Source organism: Mus caroli, chromosome 12 (assembly GCF_900094665.2).
Source record: "Mus caroli chromosome 12, CAROLI_EIJ_v1.1, whole genome shotgun sequence".
Taxonomy (NCBI): Eukaryota; Metazoa; Chordata; class Mammalia; order Rodentia; family Muridae; genus Mus; species Mus caroli.
In genome coordinates this window covers 99154588-99175421 of record NC_034581.1, presented here as the reverse complement: position 1 = coordinate 99175421, position 20834 = coordinate 99154588, and the positions used below count along the sequence as shown (strand labels likewise).

Below are 20834 nucleotides of genomic sequence, written 5' to 3'. Positions count from 1 at the left end.
ATTTTGTATTGATGACAAATGGGCTTGCATTATTTCATTTTTACTTCAGGCTTTAATGATCACAGCATTTCTTTTACAGGTTTGTGAATAGTATCTTCTCATGCCTGGTTTCTGACGTTTCTGTCTCAATGAGTCCTAAGTGTCTAGGTGGTATGGTGTCTGAGGCTGCTCTGACGTAGGCCTGCTCGCTGGGTTTATTTATAACTCACGTAGGATTTGACTTATCACAGAAATGCAACTTAGCTGGAAAACATTAAGAGTATTTTAATGGAAATTAAGTCTGAGGGTGACATTTGCTCTTAATTTATCACACACACACTCTCAAATACATGATGCACACACTCACACACACTTAGAAAAGTGAAGAATTTGAACCTTAGAAAAAGTACTTCATTTCTACTAAAAACAGTCCAGCAGGCCTCCTCTTCTGTCTAATATTTGATCCTTTAGGTAGCAGTGACGTGCCAGGGCATTCCTGAGTTACATGTTACAGCGTGGACTTTCCTTTTCTGCCGTGTCAGCCCTTCAGTTCCTAGCGCGCACTAATAGACTTTCATCTGGTGCTTTACACATAATTACTAGGGATCACAGAGTCAGAGTGGGTACGGAGTCAAGGTCCTTCCAGTTCCTTCTGCCCCTGGGTCACACCTCAGTCTCTGCATGCCTCCTAGGAGAAAGAGTGAGAGCAGTAGACTGTACTGTCAAGAGATACACACACACACACACACACACACACACACACACACTTTTCAAATGCCTTTTGTGTTTTGGAGAGCATTTTTGAAGTATAACTCCTTGTGAAAATGAAGAGTCTGCAAGTGCCAGGGATGTAGAAGACAGCCCAGGATCACTGGGTGGCAGCACCATGTTACAGGACATGATTTATGCAGGAACTCTGCAGTTTACAACCTCAGGCTAAATAATGTTAAGTTGGCCCATCTTGTCTTAAGACCTAAATAATAAAGCTGATGTGGTGGCACATGCTTTTCCCATCACTTGGGATACAGAGGCAGGTGGGTCTCAGAGTTCAAGGCCAGCCTGGTTTACATAGTGAGTCCCAGGCCACCCAAGGCTACATAGTTAGATCCTGTCTCAAACAAAACAAATAGAAACAGACATTAGTCAAAGTCTTTTATGTTATCTTGGAAAATGGGATAGTTTCTTGAGGTTTGCCACTAGCTGGGTGCTTGGCCTGTACAAGGTGTCTGTGCACCTTGTAGATGCTGGTACCTGCAGAGGCCAGAAGAGGGAGGTGGATCACCTGCAGCCGTCATTAGAGTTGGTTATAAACTGCCATGTTGGTGCTGGGAACTGAACCCAGATCGCCTGGCAAGAGCAGCCAGTATTCTTTTTTTTTTTTTGGTTTTTCGAGACAGGGTTTCTCTGTATAGCCCTGGCTGTCCTGGAACTCACTCTGTAGACCAGGCTGGCCTCGAACTCAGAAATCCACCTGCCTCTGTCTCCCGAGTGCTGGGATTAAAGGCGTGCGCCACCACATAGCAGCCTGTATTCTTAATCTCTGAGCCATCCCTTGGGCCCCTGTTGATGTTTAGTGGTTTTTATTTTTCAAAAAAAAAAAAAAATTTTTTTTTTTTGGTTTATTTTTTAGTGATTGCATGTGGTTACATGGCTAGACTCAAAGCTATTTTTCTTTCAGGCAAATACAGAGTTTCTATCTTTTGTGAGTCTGGTTTAAACTGAGATGTATGCTTGTTTTAAAGTCACATGGAAAATAGTTTGAAAGCGTTTTGTCACAGTTCTCTGGAAAGTTGTTCCAATCAAAGTTGAAGTTTACAGTCCTGCATTTGCCCCCAAGTAGGGTGGTGGTGCTGTGTGTGACTTTATGGCATTGCAGAGAGTGGGTGGCATCTTAGCATTGCAGAAGATGACGTCACTGCTGAATCATAGCCCATTAGTAAAGTTGTCACTCACAAACAGCTTTTGCCAAAGAAATTGGATTTAGCAAAGATTTTTTGACAGAAATGGGGTTGTTTTGTTCCATTTTAGTCTAAATTTTCTTCTGTTTTGTCAGCCTGCTATGACCTGTTGGCCAGAGTACCACAGCTCTGAACAGAGGACGAAAGAATAATTTCCCAAATTCATACCCTCTTTCACTGGGCACGTTTATTTTTTCGTTTTTAAGCAAAGCAGTTTAGTTTTACATTGTAGCGAGTGGTTTTTGATTTGAAGTGGAAGCAGAGAGTGAAACTGTTACAATGCCCTCCTATAGTTTTTAGTGGTAAAGGGTTTTAAAAATATTTTTGTCTGCTTTTATATTATGTTATTAATTGTAAAGATAGTGCTCTTTCTACATCTGGAATTTCATTTTGTTGGTTTTGAAAGTCAGGCAACCACATTCAAATGCTGATAGCTAATGGAAGGTTCTGCTCGGCACCGCGGGGCTCGGCTGTCCTTGCAGAGTCTGGCTGCTCACTTGACATCTGCATGGTGGATATCAATTTAACGTCATCCTCGTTCAGAATTCTTCACTTACAGATTTATACTGGATAAAGGTCATTTTATAACTTAGAAAATGAACATTCAAAGAGCATGTTTGACTTTGTTTATATGATTAAATAACTTATTTTATGTTAATTGAAAACAAATGGCCATGATTTTTAAAAGTTGCCTTTCAGTATTTGTGGTTGTCATTTGAAATTATCCATAACCCTTGCTTTTATTGAGTTTCAAACCCTTTTAAAAACAGCAGCTCTGTCTCTCCTCCTTCCCCGTCCCCGTTTCAGACAAAAGACTGCTTGCTGGCTAATGGCAAACTGGGTGAGGCCTGTGAGGAGGAGGAGGAGGACCTGACGTGGAGGGCCCCCAAGGAGGAGGCCGAGGACGAGGACGACTTCCTGGAGTACGACCAGGAGCACATCCAGTTCATAGACAGCATGCTCATGGGCTCGGGCGCCTTCGTGAGGAAGATCTCTCTTGCGCCCTTCTCCGCCTCCGACGCTGCGTACGAATGGAAGATGCCCAAAAAGGCCTCCGTGGGCAGTCTGCCGTTTGCCTCAGGCCTTGAGGATTTTGATTACAGCTCTTGGGATGCGATGTGCTATCTGGATCCTAGCAAAGCCGTTGAAGAGGATGACTTTGTGGTAGGTTTCTGGAATCCATCAGAAGAGAACTGTGGCGTCGACACAGGGAAGCAGTCCATTTCTTACGACTTGCACACGGAGCAGTGCATTGCTGACAAGAGCATAGCGGACTGTGTGGAGGCCCTGCTGGGCTGCTACTTAACCAGCTGCGGCGAGAGGGCTGCTCAGCTCTTCCTCTGTTCGCTGGGGCTGAAGGTGCTCCCAGTCATCAAAAGGACCAGCCGGGAGAAGGCCTTGGACACTGCTCAGGAGAACGTAAGCAGCCAAGAAAAGAGCCTTTCAGGGAGCAGTGCCGCTACAGTTGGCCCGCGCTCCTCTGCAGGGAAAGACGTGGAGTACGGCTGCCTGAAGATCCCACCGAGGTGTATGTTTGACCATCCAGATGCAGAAAAAACCCTGAACCACCTGATATCTGGGTTTGAAAATTTTGAGAAGAAAATTAACTATAGATTCAAGAATAAGGCTTATCTTCTGCAGGCTTTTACACACGCCTCCTACCACTACAACACTATCACTGGTAAGGAGCCCCAGGGCCACACTCCTGTCCCAAGGCAGGAGACTTTGTGTCTTGTTTTGGTCTTACACAAATAAGGTCTGTGCATGCACAGTCTTAGTGCTCAGTACGGATGCATGGCTTGGGGAGGAAGTAAAAGAAAGCAGAACTCTAATGCCCCGTCTGCTGGGGAATAAGACTGTGTGGTGATGTGAGTGCTGGGTGTGGCTCCTGTATCCTCTCACACATTGGCATCTTACATGCTGCATGTGTAGAAATCCACCTGATATCTGGTGTTTGCTACCTAAATACCTTTCTTAGGCTCAGTTGTGGCTTTAGCTTCTTGTTTTACTCACATATGTGGGATGTTTCTTCATCTTTTTGTTGTTCCTCTCTTGTCTTTTTAAATCTAAAGATGAGAAATTTAAACAGAACCATTCTATAGGAAGGGGTCATTGCTTCCCACTGTGCAATGCTTTTTCTCCCTCTTGATACCTAAGAGGTTCCCTAGAACCAGTCAGCTTCAGCTGGTGAACCCAGATAAAGCTTATCTCTTGCTTTCTGTGTGAGAATATCAAGCATATCAAAGCAAAACAAAATCTTGTGGTTTGGATGGTAAAAGTCATGTAAGTTAAAGCTGTTTGCAAAATATTAACCCTGACAGTGACGGTCCAAAGTAAAGCCTGCTTTTCTTTGTGGCGAGGAAATGGTGTGGCCTACATCCATTGCTAGAAACTCTGAGGCCTGGGCTCTAGCCTGGCTTGTCTCTTTTTGCCTCTTCCCGACTGGATACTCTGGACCAGGTCACTTCCGTCCCAGCCTCATTCTCTCAGCTCAGTGGATTCTTTTAATGGCTTTGAGGAAATCAAGGTTCTGATCCGCCCTGGACAAGCAATCCTTTTGTCCGTCTGCGTGTTGTGCCCTAGCACACAATTCTTTCTTAGTCCCTTGGTTTGTCAGATCCAGTGCATTTGAGTTTGAGTTGAAGAGTCCTGCTTTCCCTGCTGCTGTCCCATGTAATATATAACAGGGAAGTATTAAGGAATTATGTCACTTAGCACACATTGCAGAGTGTGGCTGACACACTGCCTCGATGGCAGTGGACAGAAGGCATGTGTGCCATGGATGGCTTTCCTGAGATGCCAGCATGGTGAGAGAGACTAGGAAGGGATGCCCAGTGCCTGCCTGGCTAGTATAGTGCCCAGGGAAAGGAGAGCTATGACTTGGATTGCATCTGGAAAGTGGCTTTTCCCCCCTCCAAAATAAGCATATTATTTGGGCACTGGAAGATTATATGACCCAATTTATGTATAATAAATATGCTTTCAATTACCATTAAAACTTCCAGGTGCATTAGTGAGTATATGCCCAATAATTTTACTAAGAAAGGTAAATGAAAATGTTCCTCAGTAGAAATCTCAAAAGGAGCCTGGGACTGCCGCTTTTCCGTTGGCTCCCGTGCAGACTGTGTGCAGAAGTGCATGTGTTCATGCAGGCTCATCATTGCACTTTGGATCTCTGCGCAGATTGTTACCAGCGCTTAGAATTCCTGGGAGATGCGATTTTGGACTACCTCATTACCAAGCACCTTTATGAAGACCCACGGCAGCATTCTCCAGGGGTCTTGACTGACCTGCGCTCTGCCCTTGTCAATAACACCATCTTTGCATCATTGGCTGTGAAGTATGACTACCACAAGTACTTTAAAGCTGTCTCTCCTGAGCTCTTTCATGTTATTGATGACTTTGTGAAGTTTCAGCTTGAGAAGAACGAAATGCAAGGAATGGACTCTGAGGTTAGTGCTGTTTAAGCTGTGAACTCGGTGCTGAGGGAAGCAGCGGACTGTGAGTTTGGGCAGATTGAGCCCTGACTCCTGGCTGTCCAGAGGGATAGTTGCAGGCCAGGACCAGGGTGCCCCCATGCTGCCTGATCTCTAAGGGAGCCGAGAATGACTTGCTTTGCTCAGGTAGGCCTTTGAGACAGGGCTGCCCACTCCATGGACCCATGTGGTCATTCAGACAAGGAGCCTGGGTTTTCAGTTACCTCAGTAAGGCTCCTACAGCAGGCATAGACAATTGTAGACGTACACCTCCTCCCATGCCCCAAAGTGGCCTTAGCCTCTCTGACACCACAGGATGATCCGATTCTGTCTTTTCTAAGTGGGTCACAAATATTTGGTAGCATCTCAGGTAAGCCTCACAAATGTACACTTGCATTGTTGAAGTGGGAACTCGGGAACTCTTATTGAAAAACAAATTGAAGTGGTGCTGGGAGGCATCTGCCGCTAGGCTGGGCTGCTTGGCTCCAGTGTGTGCGTGCTGCAGTGCTCTGCTCTTTGTAGGCAGGGATAGTGCTCAACTTCCTGCACCCAGGACCCTAGGAGCTTCCATCCCAGTAGAGGGATTTATTCTCAGGTCACTGTTCTTATTTTAATTTTTGCCATCTCTTCAATGGCTGCAAACTGTTGGAGAAAGTAAGTCTGGGGCTGAAGCCCTGGCAGCCAAACAGCAGAGCTCCTGCTCCAGCTCTGCAGAGTCTTAGCAGTCACAGCCAAAATCCAAGTGATGAGGAAGGACCTACCTGTCCTGTGTAGATCTCTATTTCATTCTTTACAGTTAAGCTGTACGTTTAAGGAGCTCACTAAAATTCAAGTTGTCTTTGGATGCAGTGAGGGGCTAGTCAGCTTTGCTGGTCTTTCTGCGTTCTTTTACTGCCCTTTCTGTGTACGAGCTGCAAATATCTGCCTGTTCTAACTGAACTATTTTGTCTTAAGGAAGTCTATCTTTGTGGCTCTCAGCTTCCTTAGCTGTAAGAAGAGGGAGCTAAACCTGCCAGGGTTGACATTGTCTTTTATCCCAGAGCCAGGGAATATGGATGTATCAACATTTAATACGTTCACTAATTTATGTCCAAGTTGAAATTTTCTCCTTTCCTTCATTCTCTTCTACAGTAATTTGTGCTTTGTTGTTGTTGTTGTTGTTAGAAAATCCAAGTAAATAAAAAAAGAGAATTGGAGCTGTCTAGTTAGTTATGCAGCCCATGCGTGGTCAGCATTAGCATTTGTCAATAACTATTGCTAAGGAGTCCAGACTTAATGTACAGAGGCTGGAGCTCCGCACACTACAGCTGCTCCCTCACGTGCTGTGCTTGCAGCTGAGGACTGGCTGCTGCCGTGATCATCTTGAGATGGCTCGTTCCCTTAGATGATCCTTCTAGGGGTTGAGCAGCTTTCGTTAGGATGTGTAGTGACTGTGAGTGTGAGGCAGAGGCCTGTGCATGCAGTTAGCTATTGCCAGAGGTAGGACTGGAGCACTGAAGACTTGTGGGCTTTACACAGGTGCTGTTTTATCCCGTGGATCTGAGCATGCGCTGTGTCGGCCATGCTGTCAGAGTGAGTGCAGTTCATGTTTCAGTGACAGAGCGACTGGGGGGAAAGAGCTTCTGAAAGGGTTCCTCCGCCCACAGAGTGCTAGTCTCTAAGCCCGTCCCCACGTGTCGCTCTTGCTAGGTGCTAAGGGGCGCCTTTTCTGAGAAAGGCAGTTATTTGGTTACAGGTGATTGTGACCATATTTATCTTGCAATTCTGGATTACACCTAAGTTCTGTTCTGGTTTGCAAGGGTTTTCCCTTTGCTGGCATCAGGTACTTGTCTCTTTGGTTCTGGGGAAGGTGGTTTTGGAATGCCCACTGCCGTGAATCAGGTGCACCTGGGTGTTGGTTACGCTTGTTAAATAGTAAAAGGCAGCTAAGAGAAGCAAGCCAGTCTGGGGTAGATAGTCTTTGAAGGTGCCCTATTTGACAAGTCACTTTTCTTCAATAGCTTAGGAGATCCGAGGAGGATGAGGAGAAAGAAGAGGATATCGAAGTCCCCAAGGCCATGGGGGACATTTTTGAGTCTCTTGCTGGTGCCATTTATATGGACAGTGGGATGTCTCTGGAGGTGGTCTGGCAGGTGTACTATCCGATGATGCAGCCTCTAATAGGTACAGTGCGGGCTCTTTCCCCCTGGTGTATACAAGAACACTATTTAAAATGCTTCTAGGGCCTTTAGTCACCTTATATAATCTATTATTCTGATTATAGAAAAGTTTTCTGCAAATGTGCCTCGTTCTCCAGTGAGAGAATTGCTCGAGATGGAACCAGAAACTGCCAAGTTTAGGTAAGCAGGGTGTGTACGTAAAGAACTAACGTATCTACACACAAGGGCTCTCAAGAAACCATAGCTACTGAATGAGAGCGCCTGCATGGCCTGCATCCTCTCAGCGTCCATGTTGGTGTGACCGGCTGTTCTTTCCCTTTTTGTTTTCATAAAGTGAAGCTGAGGGAGGGAGGGAGGGAGGAGAGAGCGGTCTATGTGTGCTAAGGCCTGGTACATGGTCAGCTCATAGGAGGGACTCTGCCCAGGAGGACTGGAGGTGCCGACTGACAGTACTAACAAATACTTCTGATGCCTAACTCAAACTGTCTGGGGTTTTGCAGCCCAGCGGAGAGAACTTTTGATGGAAAGGTCAGAGTCACCGTGGAAGTGGTGGGAAAGGGGAAATTTAAAGGTGTTGGCCGGAGCTACAGGATCGCCAAGTCTGCTGCAGCACGAAGGGCCCTCCGCAGCCTCAAAGCTAACCAGCCTCAGGCTCCTAACAGCTGAAGCTTCCAGGCTTACAGGCGGCAAGACCGAGGACCAGAACCACAGCTCCACGGCACCAGGACGGTTCGGGCTGACACAGAACAGGAAAACTGAAGGCAGAATTTAAAGTTTGATAATGAGACAGATAACAGAATAAAACATTTAATATGTGTATAAACTCTTTGGAACTAATTGTAGCTTTAGTTTCTTGCGCAGACACAATCTTGTCTTCTTTACCCACCCCTGCTTTGTTTAGTCACAGGAGTGCTTTAATCCTGGTGTTTATTAGCAAGTTTTTAAAATCATTTTGACAGGTTTTTGATTTTGTTTTGACATTTAATTTCTGTCGACTTTGCTTGGTGTTAGAGGCCATGGAGCTTAGCCTCTTGTAGCAGTCCCTAGAACTGGGTCGTCCTGACCTTGCAGTCCCTTACACTAGTACCTGTCCTGCTGCGGTGTCAAGCGCAACAAAAAGGGAACAGTGTGCAAAGGAAGCTCCCGTGCTGTGGAGGGCAGTGGAGGAAGGGGCCCGCCCGGCGGACCCCGGGTACCATTGCACAGAATAGGAAGGGACAGGTTCTGAGTCAGTGCTGGCCGTTGGTGAGTCGAGGCCAGGTTCTCAGATGCCACATCGTGCTGCAGAGAGGATTCTTGCCTTAAAAGGAAGGACTTGATAGTTTGCTTTTTATTTTGCCTTCCCCTTATTATGCATTGGATGAGATGGGGTGGCAGCTCACTAGGGCACTTGCAATGGAACTATTACAGGTAGGATTTCTGTTGCTTGTACTGAAGACATTCTAAAACCCAGAGTGAGTATATAGATTTTTAAAGCATCATTATAGAGAGGATACATGACTAGATGCCCGGTTTTCCTCAGAACTTCCTGCCAGGTGGTCCCAGTGGTGGAAATGCCCAGTCAGCTGTTGTTCTGACGAAATGAGCCTGAGATGCAGTACACCTAGACATGCCACAGGTTTGTACTAGGCAGTGCTGCCAGAGTCACCAAAGCTGTGCTGTCATTCCTATGGGGTCAGCATTGTGGCAGACTGCCAGGACCAACCCGTCTGGGGTAGAAGCCACCAGTTTAGATAAACTAGGTCATTAGTTCATTTCAGAATCAGAGAAAGTAAAGCTGTTTAGGCATTTGCTGAAGGTCTCAATTGGGCTTGTGGGCCCCTCTTCACTTACACACCTCAGTCCCCTCCCTTTGCCTGCATTTTCCCGTTGGTGCTACGTTTATGTATCATGCTTGAAGTTTAATTTTTTGCACTGTGACTATAATACCTCTTAATTTACATTTAAAAATGCTGTATGGGTTGCCCATGCCCTCCCACCAACACACAGGAGAGCTTTGCTGCAATTCGCCCTCTTACGCTTGAAGTCTCAGCAGGCTGAGCCAGGGTAGCTCGCGTTCCCCACACATCTCCTGAGGCTGATGCTTCATGTAATGCTGCACTTAGGTTCAAGTCACCCGCGAGAGAGAGAGAGAGAGAGAGAGAGAGAGAGAGAGAGAGAGAGAGAGAGAGAGAGATATGCCGTGTGTGTGCAAGCAAGCACTCGGGCTGTCAGGAACCCCATGGAGAGGGGCGAGTGAGCGTCTCCAAGGATTATGTGCTGTTGCCCATCTGAAAAGCGGGATCTGAATTATTGTTTGATGAAATTAATTTGGCTGACTCATCTTAAATATTTAATTCTAACTTGAGATTGTAGTTGTCTATTTGATTTAGAACATCCCTCTTCCCCATGCGCGCACACACACACAAACCTTAATGCAAGACATCATAGCATGTGCAAACCAGGTGATCTTTTGAATGTTGTAGCTATAATTGTACAGTCAGATAGTAAGGTGGGGTGGGATTGTGGGAGGTAGAGTTTGTTGTCTTATCACAGTCCTTGGGGATTTATAAACTACCTGATTCTCTGCATTGTGATTCGTGCATTTATGTCCTGGGATGGATGCTCTGGCATCCGGGCACCAAAAGCAGATGGTTTCACACTTGGATTCCTGGTGGAAGAAAATGCCTCAGTATATTTTGTAACATAAGGAGAGTATTTTTTGTTAATATTGAAAAGTTCAGAATTGGATATGCTTCGCTCATCCATTCTCAGGGCTCAAATGTTTTGCCACTATTCAGAATGTTGTATCAATAGCAAACTTGGGCTGTTTTTCTTTCTTCCTTCTTTTTTTGGTTGCTGTTAGATAAAAGTACCTGATAACTAGCTTGAATCATACTGTGATTTACCCAGAGACCAAGTCCGAAAAATCAAAAGTATGAGTTAGATGTGCGTTTGTTTGTGGTGGGGGTTGTCCCCAGGCTCACTGGTTGAAAGACTTTGCATTTTAGAGAAAAAGTTGTTCTGCCCAGTCCCTCGATGACTCCATGTGCCTCCTCCACTAGTGTAGCAGGAGGAGGAGACAGCCAGCGCGCCCGTGAGGAGGAAGCAGCTGCACAGATCCTGTGGCTGCTTTCGAGCTCAGCAGGCGCTGCACTGTTGGGCCGTCCCCTGTGGCCCTTTTGCAATCCCAGGCAGGCAGAGTGAGTGAGGCCCTGTCCTCTGTTGGGTTGTGTCTGTGTGGCACAGGCTGGGCAGTGCTCCGGCACTCACACCTCGCTGCGGTTCTGACTTGGGAACATGCTGGGATGCCTGCAGCTTGTCACACACTTGCACATTTGAACTATTATTATTATTCTTGTCTGTGACATTTTCTTTTATCTGTAAAGCTGAAAGCATGGCAGAGATTTGTTGACTGAACACTTAGTTATGCTTTTTAAATGTTTTGGTTACGTTTCTTTTTTTCGTTCATATTATGTGAAATGATTAAATTTAGAATAACCTCTAACACTCCTATAATTATCGTTTAAAATACCGATGTTTTTATTTTCTCGACAGTAGTCCGTCCTCAGAAAGATGCAGACACGCTGTGTAATTAGCAGGGACTTGAGGCTGCTTCGGTTCTGCCGTTCAGTTCCCGTGTACAGTCACCAGCAGCCACCAGACAGTGGCTGAGAGCGTGGAGGGAGACCAGTAAAAAACCCACAACCACCCGCTTTGCTCGTGGGGCCTGTTGATTTAAAACGACTCCTTGCTCGGTGAAGGCACCTAGTCCTCCTGCACAAACTTAACTGCTGGCAATCCGAGGCCTTGCACCTTTATTTCACAGACCCTGAGCTGAGCCTACAGCCGCATCCTTAGCCACCTCGGGCTCTGTGTGTCTCCTCTGTGCTTAACAACGCCCAAGAACCCATAGCTTCCCATCTGCTGATTGCTTCTCTGGAATTTAATTATTTCTCAATAAATTCTGTATTTTATATTGTACATGAGACATTTTAAAGATATGTTTGAGACCAAGGATAGTTAAAATGACTGTAAAGGTGGTGTGTCTGCCATGGAGACGGAGTGCTGTCCACTGGCAGGGAAAATGATCACCTCAAACTAATTTGCAGTTATTATTTGACTCATTATTTTCTTGTCTGTTTTTCTTTGATAAACAACCACAGACAGTTTAAATGTCATACATGGCCCCAGAATTTGTCTTGGCTGCTGGTTCCATAGCAAAAGCACAGAGGTGAATGGGAAGAACACAACTGCCTTTTCTGCTGTAAATAAAGGGAAATGACTAACGGAGTCAGGCTGAGTGTTCTGCCGACAATAAACGAAGTCCATCACATCACACTCTGCAGCCTTCTAAAGAAACATGTATCCGTGCACGCAGCTGTCACTGCAGAGCTGTGCCAGCACCTATGGACCACAGTTACCTTTAGCTTTTCCGTTTTGTTTTTTTCTTTTTAATAATTGTAGCCAATAAAGTTATTGTCTGTTCACGCTGTGTCTTTATCTTTGTTTTTTGTTTTTGTTTTAATGTTTATACTTGGTGCAGTGTAACCAGTTCAGCTGTGGTAGCAGAAAGTGGTCTCCAAAGGTTTTCATTCAGTAGACAAGCTCATAGGTTGCCTATTTCAGGAAGATCTTGTTCACGGTCTCCTGAGAAACAATATGACACAGTAACAGTTGTCCTCTTACTAGGGCTGTGCTTTGCTGAAATCCCGCCATGCCGATTGATGTGTGCCAGCTCTTGGATTGCCTGTGACTTACTTGATGGTTTCCTTAGTGAATTAGGTTAGTTTGAAACAAAGACAGAATGTCCACTTGCCGATCCTTACAACACATTTCTGCATTGTTGCTTAAGTGAAGGTTTTATTAGTTTAAGCTTTTAACATTTCCAAAAGTCAGTAACGTGAAGAGGGGTCACCGGGCTGTGAGATGGGAAGTGTGTAGCCTGTAGTTTCTTCTCTGGTTTCTTAGGAGACTTTACCAGTGATGCGATGTGCACTCCCTCACCACTTTCACATGGCAGCGTTCTGAGTCTGCACTCACGTGGTACTTCTTAGTAAAACTTGCAGATTGGAGAACATTCTGTCAGGGTTGTCTGCTTGGTTTTGTTTCCTTGTAATTCCTAAAGTACAGTCAGCCAGTAATCACTAATGTGTACGAGGAGTTTCCTTGCCTCCCCCATCTCTTTCTCTCCCTTCTTCCTTCCCTGCCTCCCTCTTCTCTCCCTGGTTCTGAATTCTCAAGTTTAGAATGCACTAAGAGTCAACTTAAGAGATTTGGTACAAAGCCTGATGAGCTGAGCAGCCTCCGCCCCCCTGGCCTGTGCCTCTTCCCCGGCAGAGGCGCTCTGCGGTACATGGGAAATAGTCTGACTCAGCAGGCCTGCAGCAGAACCTGCATTGGCCTCAAGGACTTCAGCTAAAGGCTTGTGGGCCTGTGGTGAGAAGTAGAGGGGAGGACTAGGTGGCAGACCTATGCTACCTAGAGGGCTAAAGTTTGGGCATCCTGGGATATGTCCACCCTCAGACTCTGTTCCCTGACAGAATCAGAAAAGCAGCTTCAAGAAGATGGTGTGAGCAGGCTGGGGTCGTTCCGACGGCCTGGCTGCTGCTGGGTGACCTGCTAGCTTACCTGGCTTTAGGGTAAAGAAGGGGTCCTGTGAAAAGCTGCTTTGAGCTTGATTGGTCTCAGTTATTAGTACACGTACACACAAAGACCACAGACTGATGAAGCCCAGGGAGGGAGCAGTGGGCTTGAGATTGCAGCGTCTGTATAAGTCCCTCAAGATTCTGACAAAGAACTAATGCAAGTGGAAGGGCCACGGGCTGGTTGACAGATGGGGGAGGGGTGAGGAAAGTGATTCTTTCCATTAGAGAGCTACACTGGCTTCAGGTCTAAAGCGCAGACTACATGCATGTTCACACACCAGCATGTATGTGCACCTACCTCACAGCCAAAGCATGGTCTGTGATGCTATTCTCACCCTATAGGGCCATCAGCATACATTCTGGCCTGGGAACTCAGCTTCTCTTGGCAGAAGTTGGTGGGATGGTGGTTGGCCTATGAACAGCAGAGTCTAGCTAGAAAGTCACTAGCTGGTGAAGTGGGGGTTAGTCCCATACAGCTCCAAAATATTCTCTGGTATTTCTGAGAAACTTAATTTCAGTGAGCTGCTCACACTCAACATAGGCTTGCCTTCACCCTCACTTCCTTTGGTGCAGAAGTAAATCTACCCTGTGGGATGGAGATGGATGGGTTCTAGAGATATGAACAGATGCAATACGGCAACAAACAGATTTAAAATGTGCTGCTGGTTAAAGATGGTTGAGCAGTTGCCGGTGAAATTAGTGTCCTTTGCAGGTCATTTCAGGTTGGTTTATGCCTGAGTGCAATACATATCAGAGAGCTGCATCTTCCTATGGCCATAGACACCTTTAAGTTTGGACTCTTGGTGAGATCCCCAGCAATGTCTTCAGGACATGGCTAGGCAAGGTTTTTGGGACCCCAGCCTGAGACTGTCACACCAGTAAGTGCCCAGCTGTCCTGCCATTGGGCTTGAAGGGGGACCCATTTCAGGTACAGTGAGCCATCACGAAGCAGAAGGTCTGTGGAATACATTTTATATAGAAACCAGTCTCTGCTTCTACATGCTGGCCTCTCATAGTCCCAGAAGGATGTAACCATGATCCATGAAGGTTATCTCCGTCAGGAAATGCAGCTGACCCAGCTCAGGATGAGGGGTGGTGTCTTCCCATCAGGTGCCAGTCTGCAGCTTCCAAGAACCCCATTTGTGTATTGCCAAGTGTAATTGAAAACTTCCCACCCTAGTCCCCAGCTGCAGTTCTAGATGCCACCTTCTGTGTTCAACCCCCTCCTCAGTTGGGGCCATTGCTACTTCAAGCTGTGTGCAGCTAAAGTGTGGTACTGTCCTCCACTCTTCCGGTCTCCATTGCCTCTGTGAGAATAGGTCCTGGGGAGATGCATCAGAGGAGGGCTGGGACAATCAGAAGAGTGAAGGGCAGGGCAATTCCCCGTTTGCTAGGTTTGTTTGTTTTTGTGTCTTTCTCTTTAAACAATGTTTTTGCCAAGGGAAATGAGAACTGGGCCCTTCTGAGTTTCAGTGCTGCCTTACAGGGAGATCAGGGCCCTGTGATACAAGTAAGATGTATAGAATTAATTGAGAGGAGTCGGTGGAGAACTGTCTCAAAAATCTTGACTCTCAAAGCTTTGGTCTGGAACACTGCATCTTGCAGCTGATGTTTCTTCTTTAAACTTTGGCTACTAAGCGACTCAGTTCACCGCTTCAAAACTCTGGAGAGGTGGCAGTAAGTAACGTAACACTCCTGACCTGGTCTTAGGCAGCTACATCCTGTGGGAAAAACAGCTATACCCAAATCAATAGATACTGTCATCTGATAACAAAGCAGTTCTCTGGGTAGCAGCTTCTCATTTTCCTGTTGTCCCCATTCCTGCTTCCCCTGGAGCAGCATCGGGGCTGTTGTGCTGTTGCTGTGGATTCTCTGGGGAATGACTCTGGGCAGCAGAGAAGCACCAAGGCTTCTGTTGGACAGGAGCTGGCCGGCCTGGGTGAGTACAGCAGCCCTCAGGCAGGCTGCATCCCTCCGGCTCTGCTTTGAACCAGCTGTTGTTGGTCTGTCCCTGCCGGGGCATGTAAGAAGTAGACGTAGCTCAAGCCTGTGCTGCTCTGTGCAGCGTGTGACAGCAGACCTGACTCTATGCTTCGAAGATGCGCTCTGAGCTTTGTCTTCTGCCTGAAGCAGTAGAGACAAGTGGGTTCATGGAAATGAGTTTGAACTTTCTGGGGTTGGTTGTTTGTGTTAGTGTCCCCCCCCGCCCCCGGTTTTGTTTTGTTTGAGGTCACTTTGGATTTTGTGTGGTAGTTGGCTTTGTGTGGGAGAGTGCTTGAAAGCTTAGGATGTCATTCTTCAGGCACTGTCTATTTTGAGGCAAGGTCTCTCATAGGCCTGGAGTTCGCTAAGTAGTGTAGTCTGGTCAGCCAGCCCTTGCCTCCACCTCCCCAGGATCTTAAGCATATTACATCATCGGTGCTGGGGATTCAACTTAGCTCCTTAAGTTGCATGGCAAGCCCTTCACTGACAGAGCCTTCTCCATAGCCCTTGGTGGTTAGTTTTTAATTCTGTTCATCTATTCTCGTGTGAAGGGCTGAGTCAGTCTGTCCCATGAGCCAGAATGCCAGTTTGTGGTCTCACTTATAAATAGATGATGGAATCTTTCCAGAACTGAAGCTCCCAGAGACCACTGTTGTTGACAAAGGAGAGGTGCTCATGACCAACCAGCATCTCTGGGTGTCTAGATTATCTGAAGCCCACACATATCCTGGGATGCCCTAACTTTAGCCCTCTAGGTATCAGGACAGAGCTGGTCAGTAGGGAGCATTGGGGGTGGGTGGTGGGGTGTGGGAGGTTCATGCCTGGGCAAACCAAGCTCTGATACTCTTCAGCCAGGTCCTGGACCTTTTACGATTCTGTCTCCTTTTCTGTACAGTAGGCTGGGCCCTGGAGGTACACTTAAAATCGGTAAGGACTGGGAGCCTCAGTACCAGAAGACTGGAGCCTAAGGGCGCAAGTCGTCTTAGTCAGTGTTCCATCACTGTGATGGGACACATGACCACAGCAACTTTTACAAAGGAAAACATTTCATTGAGACTGGCTTACAGTTCAGAGGTTGTTACTCATGGTGGCACGCAGGCAGACGTGTTGGAGAGAAGTCGAGAGTCCTGCATCTGGATCCAAAGGCAGTAGGAAAAGAGAGAGACAGTGGGCCTGGCTTGAGCATTTGAAGCCCCAAAGCCCAACCCCCAATGACACACTTCCTCCAACAAGGCCACACCTCCTAATCCCTGTTAAGTAGTGCCACTCCCTAATAACCGAGCATTCAAATGGCCTGCGGGGCCATTCCTATTCAACCCACCACACAAGAAGTGAGGCATGCTACCCTTTGAGGGACAGTAGTTCTTCAGAGGACCTCTTAATGGCACAGTGATTAGCATCTCCTTCTCACAGGCTGTTCACTAGGCTCATTGTTAGTTGTCACCTTGACAGATGGTAGAGTCTCCTGGGAGGTGGAAATGCCTGCAGGGGTTCCATTAACTGATGTGGGAAGACCCTTTTTAAACTGTGAGTGGGACCATTCCTTGCTCATAGGGTTCAATCAAATACAATAAAGGAAATGGGCTGAGCACTGGCTCATTCATTTGTTCCCTGACTCTGGCTGCCATGTGACCTGCTGCTTCAGGCTCCTCCCTGCCGTGATGAACTGGCACCGTTGAACTGCAAGTCAGGATGAACTCTGTGCCTCTGAGCTACTTTTCTCCAAGTATTTTATCCTAGCAAAGAGAACAGAGATTGTGATTTTTATTTTTTAGGCGAAAGGCTGTGTGCATTCTGAAGATGCCAGCTTGGGTAGATTAAAGACCTGACTTTTTTTTTTTTTTTTCAGGCAGGATTGGGGTTAAATCTAGGGCCTTATATATGCTAGGCAAGAGCTCTGCCACCAGGCAGCAATGCTAGCTGTAAACCCTATATGTTTTAAGAATAACTTGAAAGTCTTTGATCACTAAAAATCTTCAAAATTAATTTCCACCTTTCCACCCAAAGTTGTAATTTCAGTGTGGGCAGCGGCAGCCCTGAGGATAGCCTTGTCTTTCTAGACCACAGATGGAAGCCGGTTTTTCTTAGGAAAATCTCTCTCCCTCTTGCAATTCTGGGTTCCTCAGAGGTATGATGGGTGCCACCAGGCCAGTGGTTCACAACACAATTGGAATCTCTGGGTTAGCCTCAGCATCTGCCTTTAGAAGATGTCTCCCTGGGGACCCCACAGTGTCACCAACTGGGCACAGCTCTGAGCAGATACTAACCTGAGAAGGTGTGTGGCTGTCCTGCCTCCACAGTGTCCCAAGTCTGTCTGACCTGAGCTTTTCCAATGGCACTGTTTAGAGAAAGAGCCCAGTCAGACACTAACATTTGATACTACTGGGGCCTGAGCCAGTGAGGGCTACCCCTTGGTTCTCCGTGTCTCCTCCATAACCCAGGGGCCATTTCTACATTGTGTCCCAAGATGCCACATGCACCCCCTTCCCCAGGTAAGTATGTCATGCCCCAGTGTCGCAGCATGGCCTCATAATGAGGGTTTGAAACACCTTGCTATGAATTATGACAGAGTACCTAGTGAAGGGCAGAAGGTATTTGAGACCTTCTGGGACCAAATGTGAGCTATTACCACAACGAGGCTCCACTTAATAGGGAATAAATCTTGATATTGTTAAGTTTAATACAGTTTGATGGTTGTAAATCCAGAGAATCCACCTTAGGAATTTGCTGTGTGTTGCTTTTATGAAATATTTGGTCAGGTGTTTTGTTTTTTTTTTTTAAAGGTACAGCTTTTCTCATAAGGTGTTAATTTTTGTGGGCTTAACAAGAGGAATTTTATACTGATGTCAAGCGTGCTGCCTGTTTGGGGGCCTTTAAAAAGGGAAAGATATTTGTTTTAGAGAACACAGTGACAGCCAAATTAAGAAAGAAGTAGATTATTTATATAAATGTCTTTAAGAACAAGAGGGAGGCCTTAAAGCAATGTGATGTTTGGATTGCCATATGAGGAAGGAGTTGATACGTGGGGCTGAGAAACAGCTTCAGCGTACTTGCTGGTCAGGAAGCTGTGACTCCATGAGTGTTTGCTTTCTGTGCCACATCACAAGCCCCCCACCCCCCCCCCCCCCCACCCCCACCCCCGCTTAGTGGCTGAGAATACACATATGCTAGTTCACACTCTCCCTGTTCTGGCGTCCCAGGACAGCCTAGGTGGGGGTCTCTCTAGAGTCTCCAAAGCTGTAGTCAGGGTTCCCCTGCAGTGAACGGCTCACCTGGCCTCTGGTTTCTCTTGTGCCCCATAGCTGCTGGCAGCTTTCACCATCTTGTAGATGCAGGTGCCTGGCTGCTTGCTGCCCACAAGACCCCTGCCCCCAGACTCCATAGCTTTCCTCTCAGGAAGGTCTGGATTGGCTTGTAAAAGTTCTGCCCCATCAGCCTACCTAGAACCTCTCTATCTCCATGAACTCAGTTCATTGAGGGGGAGCCCTCATTACTGATACAAACCCTTGCATCTTTGCCCTAGAGGGTAGCCCTGCTATAGCATTGGCAGCCATCACCTTCCTGGGCCCCACTCACACTCACAAGCCCCACCAACATTCACAGGCCCCACCCACACCACAGGCCCCACCCACACTCACTCACAGGACCCACTCACCCACAGGCTCCACCTACATTCACAGACCCCACCCACACTTACAGATCCCACACCCACTCACCCACAGACCCCACCCATACCCACAGGCTCCACCCTCACTCACAGGCCCCACCCTTACTCACAGGCTCCACCCTCACTCACAGGCAGGGTTTCAGGTAAAGGTGGCCATCTGCCTGCTGTACCATGGGGTGAAGCTGTTCTCTGTGAGCTTCACTTCTGAAGGGGCCCTGATGACTGTTTCAGGACACAGTCAACACCAGTCCCAGAGAAATTCTAGGGTTATATTAATCAATGAGGGAAGACTCACCCACTCTGGGTGGCGCCATTCCCTAGGTGTGGTTTTCCAACCTATAAGACTGGAGAAAGACAGCTGAACTGTGCAGGCATTAATTAAGTCATTGTTCTCTGCTTCTTGCCTACAGACTGGCTGCTTCACGTTCCCACCTCTGTGACTTCCCCTCAGTGATGGACTACGAGCTAAAAGAAACCTTTCCCCCTCTAAGTTGCCTTTGTCGTGGTATTTTAGCACATCAACAGAAACTAAGTATCTCCCCTTATATTCTCCCAAATACCCTACTGATCACTTTCCATTCCCAATTGACCCAGAGCCCATTTGAAGGCAGATAAGACAGGACTTTTTTTTTTGGTTTTTCGATACTTTTTTTTTTTCTTTTTTAATGGATAATGGGGCTGAGTGGAGAGTGAGTGGTCAAAGCCTACACTGGAGCACCAAGGGGGACCCTGTACTGCTGCAATAGCAAAGGCGGAGGTGGGAGGGGGGGGCAGAAAAATCCATCTTATGGGAAAGTGTTTTTAACGTCAGCAAACACGTTGCAGTGCCATTAAGAGTGTTTTTGTTAAGGACACATTCAACTTGAGGTTTTTAATTTGTTTGAAGTATTTCGCTAAAACAGAATTATGCTGGAGTTTATATAAAAGCAGAAAAAGACATGAAAAGTTTTAACTTAAGCAGCAAAATATAGAGGCTAATCTTATTTAAAAGTAATATGTATGTCTTGATTGAACGCCCAGATACGCTCAACTGGGACTTTTTAGTGGGATCGGGTCTGAGCTGTTAGACTGAGTTATACCGAGAAGGTTTCCCCGGGCTTATATTGCCAGACCTGAAATACTCTTGTGGCTGCGTTTAATAACGAATTGAAAGTCTTGAGTAAGGGGATATGATTTTTTATGACAGAAGGAATGCAAATAACTCTTAGTCTCGTTGCCTTGACCGGGTTTGGTTTGATTTGACGGAGTTTAATAGTGACTTGTAACCCGTGATGACAATATGCAGACCCGCGCAACGTCATTTAAGTCATTTATTCTGCATGCTGTAAAAACAAAGAGATGGCAAATAAATACCCAGGACGTTCATTGTTTGTCAGAGAGCCCAAGCCAAGAGTTTTCAGTGACCTTTTAAAATATGGTCCCAGGCTAGTACTAAAATGTCTGTCACTCAACACGCACGCTTGCGTGCTGTGGCCTTTTAACCCGTGCGGCCTGTGTTTTTCTCTTTCAAACAGGCGTATGAATTTCCAATCAGCTGCAGCGACTTGGGTTTTTTTGCATGGGAGGATTACTGTAAATTGCAGACTGACAATTACAATACGCAGGGCACCGGCGAGTTATTAATGGGCTCGCCTACCGATGGCCTTTCAGCGTACCCTCAGACCCGCCGAGCTGCGGTCTAATTGGATCCAGGGGTGCAGGCCCCTGTGGAGGGGATGAGGCGGCGGGGAGTGGGACTCTGAGACCCCCACCCCCTCCCAGGCAAAGGAAGATATCAATTGATCACAGAGAGCTCCTGCCTGCCACGGCTCTTATTCACTCCCTCTGTAATGACTTGTATTGGCTTAAGGAACTCAGCGTGATTTGACAGCATCAAGTTCAACTGACAAAGACCAGCAGGTGACTTTAATTGAAGACTTCTATTGCGAGCAAGCGATTTTATGCAAGACAGAGCAACAGTCCGACAGACACAAAAGAGGCTTGTA

At 46.7% G+C, this 20834-nt stretch overlaps 1 protein-coding gene and 1 long non-coding RNA gene across 4 annotated transcripts in view; one reads left to right on the top strand and one right to left on the bottom strand.

The window, feature by feature from the left end:
• Dicer1 (dicer 1, ribonuclease III) overlaps positions 1 to 12041 on the top strand; it is a 64858-nt gene extending 52817 nt beyond the window's left edge. For all 3 annotated transcript variants that reach the window (XM_029484412.1, XM_021178579.2, XM_021178580.2), the window contains 5 exons: positions 2745 to 3618; positions 5121 to 5389; positions 7414 to 7576; positions 7677 to 7752; positions 8073 to 12041. In XM_029484412.1, the coding sequence (XP_029340272.1) occupies positions 2745 to 3618; positions 5121 to 5389; positions 7414 to 7576; positions 7677 to 7752; positions 8073 to 8238 (1548 nt within the window). In that variant the 3' untranslated portion in view covers positions 8239 to 12041. The remainder of the gene's footprint in view (positions 1 to 2744; positions 3619 to 5120; positions 5390 to 7413; positions 7577 to 7676; positions 7753 to 8072) is intronic.
• A 471-nt stretch (positions 12042 to 12512) lies between these two features.
• On the bottom strand, positions 12513 to 17627 carry LOC110307514. Its single transcript, XR_002379403.2, has 3 exons — positions 17450 to 17627; positions 16248 to 16315; positions 12513 to 12673 (listed from the first exon to the last, which is right to left on the bottom strand). It is a non-coding gene; the product is annotated as an uncharacterized LOC110307514 (long non-coding RNA).
• Positions 17628 to 20834: the final 3207 nt, after the last annotated feature.